The 7,469-nt window shown below is 38.6% G+C and overlaps 1 protein-coding gene across 1 annotated transcript; it reads left to right on the top strand.

The window, feature by feature from the left end:
* The first annotated feature begins 1,940 nt into the window (after positions 1 to 1,940).
* On the top strand, positions 1,941 to 6,041 carry LOC136624768 (gastricsin-like). The gene is made up of 9 exons (XM_066598699.1): positions 1,941 to 1,996; positions 3,100 to 3,235; positions 3,343 to 3,460; positions 3,963 to 4,081; positions 4,669 to 4,868; positions 4,965 to 5,087; positions 5,234 to 5,381; positions 5,697 to 5,795; positions 5,889 to 6,041. Exons 1-9 carry the CDS (start codon positions 1,941 to 1,943, stop codon positions 6,039 to 6,041), a joined length of 1,152 nt encoding a protein of 383 aa, XP_066454796.1.
* Positions 6,042 to 7,469: the final 1,428 nt, after the last annotated feature.

Genomic DNA, 7,469 nt, shown 5'->3' with positions numbered 1-7,469 from the left:
GTAGGCACTTTTGGTTGTATACATATCCCTAATATGCAGCAAGCTGCGATGCCCTGCGTCTTGCTATCATAGCCAGTACTAACTTTTTGAGCAATTTGAGAGAGTGGTCACCTGAAAAAGCCAATTCTGACCATTTCAGACAACCATAGAGTGTAAAATTACTGTGAATGGTTGTTCATGGTGACAAATGCCAGACTATATTCTCGCAAATAGTCTATTTGGCCTGCTTGAAAATTTTTGGCTATTAAAATTAAGAAATAAGTTTCACTCCCCTTCTTAAGTGTCCCCCCATCCAGTGCAGGAATCCTGGTCACCGCTTCAAACTCGAGAAAAAGCGGGCAAAGGTCATGTGACATCACTCATGCTCGCTACCAGCTTCTTCTAGTGAGACACTTAAGGAGATGCATATGACTGGTTTCTTTAACACTATTCCAAGCCATAGAATTAGTTTTTTGACTTGAGGGAATCTGCCTATGGGATAATTTGTATGAACAATGCCACCATCTACAATGCAGCCAATTGACTGCATTGCAGCCAATTGATATCTTATGTGTGTAGCAACCTATAAGAGTGTAGGACTGACAGTTTTCTAAAGTGTATAAGCAGTAACTTTAACTTGACTCCCCAATATGGGGTGTGACCAATAAAAGTGCCTAGGACAGCATGAACTCTGGCCTTGGGCAAAATAGACTGTAACAAAGAAATATTGCAGTGTGTTATACTAGAGTAGTGATTGAGTGCCCTAACTTTCAATTAACAGAGTCTGACTAAAGGAAAACCTAAAATAAATGTCAATGTTTAGTAATAGAAAATCTGGAACAATAAAAAACTTCTTTATGAAAAAAAGAAATATTTTTTTTGTCTCACCTCCAAAAATGTAATAAAAACTGATAGTTAAATGCTACCAACAAAAATTGCAGTTTACTCAGCAAAAAAACAAGCCCTCATATGTCCTTGTTCATGGCAACATAAAAAGAAAAAGTCATTTGTTTTTGTGTTCCAATTCAATGAGATTCAGTGTTAAGTGTTTTTATTGTTTAAAAGTAACAATACTATATACCGTTTCATATCACCATAATCATACGGACCTGCGAATTAATGGTCACATTTATACTTTCATTACCAAAGCTCCACTAAAGTTCCACTGATTGTGCCAGTTCTATTTCAACATTTGCCACAACAGGAGAGTGCCGTTTGTGAAGGCGACTGGCTGTCAGGTTCAGTTCAACAGTTAAGCCAGCCCCTTTCGCTGTCGCTATCTCTGCTGTGATGGAGAGGACGACTGGCTTAGCTATTGAAATGAGCTATTCACCAGCCCCCTTCATAAATGCCACCAACACAGAGTGGTGCGGAAGTGCTCTCCTGTGTCGAAACAAATGTGGAAGTAGAGCTGCCGGGATCAGAAAGCAACCGGCTCTTAAAACTGGACACTTTGATTATAAAAGTATATTAGTAATTGTATTTCAATGCAAATGATTCTAAAGCACGGTATTTAGCTGAACAGCCCCTTCAAATGTTCATATGTGATATGTACCCCAAAATGGTGCCAGTGAAAAATACAACTCCTCCCACACAAAAAAGCCCTCACTTGCCTAGATCAATGGAAAAATTAAGTTTTTGCTTTCACCATGCAGAAATTAGACTATTAAAGAAAAAATGTTGTGTCCCTAGAACTCAAAAGAGCAGAGACCATAAGAGGTTAAGCTTTAAGAAGCGAATTTTCCCAATTTGATTTCAAAGAATATTATAAACCTGAAAGCATTTGTAATCTGGCTGTAATGGAGATAAAGGATTGCAGAGATTTAAAATCATTGATAAGAGAAATGTAATGACATTGACATTTTGATAAAACTTTATTGATAAGATTGTAAAACTTTTGTGAGTATATAAAGCATTGGTAGTATGAAGATCTACACACAAGTGGAAAGTTAACCACCAAAATGAAGATCCTAATTCTTGCTCTCGTTTGCCTCCACCTCTCGGAGGGGATTATTAAGTAAGTAATTGCTGCTAATTATTGCAAATGGTTCTATAATATTGTTTTTCTGTACACACGCTACAATTTCAACTATAAAACTACAGTAATATAGTAATACAGTATGTACGGCAGAAAATGGACACCTGTCCTTCCAGTTCAGCTTATTATCCTGTAATGTTGATCCAGAGGAAGACAAAAATCCCCATATGGGATACAAGCCAATTATCCTTATTTAAGGGTAAAAAAATTCTTTCCAGACTCCAATCTGGCAATTGGAATAATCCCCAGGTCACCGACCCTTCTGAAGTAATCAGCGACTATAACATATATAACATAATATTTTGTAACACTCAAAAAATGACTTCCAGGCTCCTCTTCAACTCTTATCGAATTTGCCATGACCACGTCCTCAGGAGAGAGTTCCATAGTTACAGTCCTGGTATACCCGCTCAAGTTCTGATATGTCCTCCTCCAGTACCAGTGTCTAAAACTGGCCACAATATTCCATGTGTGGTCTGACCAGTAATTAAACAAAAAACAAATGGTGCCTTAGGGAGATAGCTTGTCATTTCAGCCAAATGTTATTGATCAGACAACTTTAGGGTCTTGGGTCAGTAGTATGTAAAGTAATCAAAGCCACATTTAGTTGTATTTAATTCCTCAACAGAAATGTAATTTTACTGGAATTTGCCACCTTTCAAACTTTAAATTTTTTACACTGCTTACCTCTCTTCTCTGCTCTCGGCATACAGTTCAATGAGCAAATGACTCATCTCCTGCTCCGCTGTCCTCTGTCAATCATGTGACAGCAGACAGTGGACAGCAAGGTAGGGGGAAGGCAGACACACTTTACAGGAAATTTTTCAGCACATAAATGTCATTTTAGGTAAATAAAGTCAATGGCAGTTTTGCAAATTTTCACACTGGCTATGATATTAGCACTAGTTGTTTAAAAGTTTAGTTTCCATTTAATTAAACTGATGAGTAGTTGTCTAATACCTTCTACATGAAAAAAAGCTAGTATGGCCCTGCGATCGTTACTTGATCACATCCATGGTATACTATCACTATTGATGCTTGTGTAGACCTCTGCTATAATAACTCTGAACTTTCTTTTATAGAGTCCCCCTGAAGAGGTTCAAGTCCATGAGAGAGGTGATGAGCGAGCATGGTATCAAAGCTCCAAGAGTTGATCCAGCTACAAAGTATTACAACCAGTTGGCCACCGCTTATGAGCCTTTGGCAAATTATATGGATGTGAGTAATAGTGATATGACATTAATTGATTGACAAACTAACTTGACTGTTGTTTTCGAGGACATTATATTATTTAGTCAATATTTTTGTTTCTTCTTTGTGGATAGATGTCTTACTATGGAGAAATCAGCATTGGCACACCACCCCAAAACTTCCTGGTTCTGTTTGATACTGGATCTTCTAACTTGTGGGTAGCTTCAACCTACTGTCAGAGCCAGGCATGCAGTAAGTAACTGTAGTTTAGGTACAAAGAAAACATACTGTAGCAAGGAAAAGGGATCAATAGATTATCAATCCTGTCACAGTGGAGTCGTCGGATGATCAATAAAACAAAGCATCTTATTTCACTGTGCAAGACAAGTCTTCTAGAACTAGTGGAAGTTCCAGTCTTGTAGCTATACTAGTAAAGTAATGTGTGCAGGTCTTCAGTTTGCCAGTTATATTACTGAAATACTGTCACAATGGCTCTAAAGGCATTTGCTGGCTGTGTTTCCGTACCTACATGCATATGTGTTACATAGGTCATTGCTTTCCATGGAAGATGTACAGTTTTTAGTTAATTACATTCCATAGCATTCAATGTTAAATTAAAGGAATGTACTATAAATATCTTGTTAAGGAAATTAGTATTCTGTCAATCATGAGTGGTAAGCATGATTCAGTGACTCAAATATGTACATTGTTCATCTATGAAACAGAATTAGTAGCCTATGTCTTATTTTCCTAGCCAACCACCCTGTGTTCAACCCAAGTCAGTCTTCCACCTATTCTTCAAACAATCAGCAATTTTCTCTGCAGTACGGAACTGGAAGCTTGACTGGAATCTTGGGATATGACACTGTCACCGTATGTCACACTTTTATTTAAACTATAACAGTAGCAAAAAATTATTAGCATACAGTAGCAGTTATGGAGGTTTTACACAATCCACATAAAAGTCTTCTCGTCCATACTAGTCGTATAGTGGTTTTCACCTGCCTTTACTATGCTGTCCTATATCTCTAGCTTCAATAAAACACTAAATGATGTCATGTAGACATTCCATTGTATATATATATATATATATATATATATATATATATATATATATATATATATATAATAGTGACAGCACATGCCTATGCCCATTGGTCAGCCATTACTCATTTTTTAAAGGGGAAAAATGTACCCAGTGTTGTGGATGCAAAAGCTTTGTTCCGCTGGCTATAATGTCTCCAGACAAGTAGTGGTAGAGTAAACCTGTAATTACTACAGTCCTGATTGTGGATTAATGTATTTAGCTGTTCTGAAGCACAGGGAGATCCTCTGTATATGATCCTTCAACAGATATGAAACCTACATTAAGAATTTTAACATATTTGTTCTTAAGAGTTATGTTTAAACTGCATATTTCCTAATAATTTTCTCACCTCAAAATATTTGCTTTCTTACAGATCCAAAATATAGCTATTTCCCAGCAAGAGTTTGGTTTGAGTGAGACTGAACCTGGAACCAACTTTGTCTACGCTCAGTTTGATGGCATCCTGGGACTGGCATATCCATCTATTGCTGTCGGAGGAGCCACTACTGTGATGCAGGGAATGCTCCAACAAAATCTCCTCAATCAACCTCTATTTGGTTTCTACCTTAGTGGGTAAGGTTAAATGTTTTGCAGATTTGTGGTTTCTTGCTTATTTACTGTGCTGTAACATGTTTGTTCATTTACATCATCATCATCATCTATTTGTAGGCAGGAAAGCACCCAAAATGGTGGAGAAGTAGCTTTTGGAGGAGTTGATCAAAACTACTACTCAGGACAAATCTACTGGACTCCTGTCACCTCTCAAACTTACTGGCAAATTGGAATTCAAGGGTAGGTGTTCAAGGTGTAATGCTGATTTCAAAAAATGTGCTGGCTCTCCATCCAGTTCTCCACATTGTTGTAAACCATTTTATTGTTTTTTTATGTAGTTAATGTTCACTTTGTTAAAATTCGTCTGATGAATCTATCTCCTTTAGGTTTTCCATTAATGGACAAGCTACAGGATGGTGTAGCCAAGGATGCCAGGGCATAGTAGACACTGGAACTTCCCTGCTGACTGCTCCTCAAGGAGTCTTCTCCAGCCTTATACAGTCTATTGGTGCACAACAAGATCAGAATGGACAGGTAAGTTAAAATAGCTGGTAATGTCAAATACCTTAAACACAAGGTAGTCAATGGCATTCTACAGTTCTTATATTTTTAATATATACATTTGAAGCTGATTCATGCCATGCTTAGCATTTACTGTTATGTATGCGATGTCTACTTATTATTTAACAAAAATGAATGTCAGTGTCTGCTTTTCTACAACTTTCATTTTTGGTTCAAAATGTACCCAGATCACCATTTTTATTGTATTCAAAATCCTTTTATTTGTATAATATGTAATTTGAAGTTAATCTCCCTAAATTGTAGTAATTTCTTTCTTCTTCCTCATAGTATGCTGTGAACTGCGGTAATATTCAGAATCTCCCCACAATTAGCTTCACCATTAGTGGAGTATCTTTTCCACTTCCACCATCTGCCTATGTTCTTCAGGTAGTCTTCTTTCTTAAAAAACTATTTTTTGTGTATGTGCCAAAATTCAAATGTTATCACGTATTATATTTTGTTGTGTTTTTATATATTTAGAGCAATGGATACTGCACCATTGGTATTATGCCAACCTACCTGCCTTCTCAAAATGGACAGCCCCTATGGATCCTTGGTGATGTCTTCCTCAGGTCTTACTACTCTGTATATGATCTTGGCAATAACCAAGTTGGTTTTGCTACTGCTGCATAAATGTCTACAAGTCATCAACGTGCTTCATTTGTGTAGTAATACACCATTAAAAATCATTATGCAGAATTGGTTTGTGTCATTAATACAAGTAGTGTAATCAACTCAATGTATCTGGTATGTTTTTTAATGGATTTGGTATCAGTGGAAATCCTCTACCCTGAGATTACCTTTATGGTGCAACTTGGAGGCAATCATTTAAAAGTTTTGCAGACATGCAATTCTACAATGAAGTAAAGAGCGCTACAATCTTACTGCCATTGAATTAAATGGCATAAACGCAGTTGTCTATAGACCACACAAATTAGTATACCTGTACACTTCTTCATTAGAGATGAGCGAACGTACTCGTCTGAGCTTGATACTCGTTCGAGTATTAGCGTGTTCGAGATGCTCGTTACTAGAGGCGAGCACCACGCGATGTTCGAGTTACTTTCACTTTCATCTCTGAGACGTTAGCTCGCTTTTCTGGCCAATAGAAAGACAGGGAAGGCATTACAACTTCCCCTTGCGACGTTCAAGCCCTATACCACCCCCCTGCAGTGAGTGGCTGGCGAGATCAGGTGTCACCCGAGTATATAAATCGGCCCCTCCCATGGCTCGCCACAGATGCATTCTGACAGAGATCAGGGAAAGTGCTGCTGATGCCGGAGCTGCTATAGGGAGAGTGTTAGGATTGATTTTAGGCTTCAAGAACCCCAACGGTCCTTCTTAGGGCCACATCTGACCGTGTGCAGTACTGTTGAGGCTGCTTTTTGCAGTGTTGCAAATTTTTAATTTTTTTTTGTATATCGGCCGTGCAGAGCATTGCGTCCTGCAGTAATTTTACATAGTCCACGGCCAGTAGTGGTGGTGAGGCAGGGACACTGAAAGACATATCCAGTCTATATAGGCAGTGGGCTTTTCCAAAAAAATTTGGGAAAAAAAATCTATTTGGGCTGCCTGTGACCGTCCTGACTGTACTGCGTCTCTGCTGGGGGTAGTTGTCCTAATTCATACGCAGCCAGCTAAGTGTTACAGCAGGCTTACGCAAAATTATTTCCTGGCTCTGCGTTGCCTCTTACATCACCGCTGTCATCCTGTCCAGAGTGAAACAGTCTGCAGTAATTTTACATAGTCCACGGCCAGTAGTGGTGGTGAGGCAGGGACAGTGAAAGACATATCCAGTCTATATAGGCAGTGGGCTTTTCCAAAAAAATTTGGGAAAAAAAATCGATTTGGGCTGCCTGTGACCATCCTGACTTTACTGCGTCTCTGCTGGGGGTAGTTGTCCTAATTCATACGCAGCCAGCTAAGTGTTACAGCAGGCTTGCGCAAAATTCTTTCCTGCCTCTGCTGTGCGTTCCGTAAGCGAAGTCAGCCTCCAACCACAGGCCAATAAGCGGCACATTTAATTACAGTGTTCTGTTTCTGCACTACTGGTAATACAGC

The sequence above is a fragment of the Eleutherodactylus coqui genome, chromosome 4, assembly GCF_035609145.1.
Source record: "Eleutherodactylus coqui strain aEleCoq1 chromosome 4, aEleCoq1.hap1, whole genome shotgun sequence".
In the NCBI taxonomy this organism is placed as follows: Eukaryota; Metazoa; Chordata; class Amphibia; order Anura; family Eleutherodactylidae; genus Eleutherodactylus; species Eleutherodactylus coqui.
Note: the sequence above shows the minus strand (reverse complement) of the source record. Positions and strands in the feature narration are given on the sequence as shown.

Excerpts from the sequence above, each read along its gene's own strand:
- LOC136624768 (XM_066598699.1), top strand. The coding sequence starts at position 1,941 with ATGAAGATCCTAATTCTTGCTCTCGTTTGCCTCCACCTCTCGGAGGGG. Across the intron at positions 3,236-3,342 it reads CTTTGGCAAATTATATGGAT|ATGTCTTACTATGGAGAAAT; the intron begins GTGAGTAATAGT and ends CTTTGTGGATAG. Across the intron at positions 5,382-5,696 it reads AACAAGATCAGAATGGACAG|TATGCTGTGAACTGCGGTAA; the intron begins GTAAGTTAAAAT and ends TCTTCCTCATAG.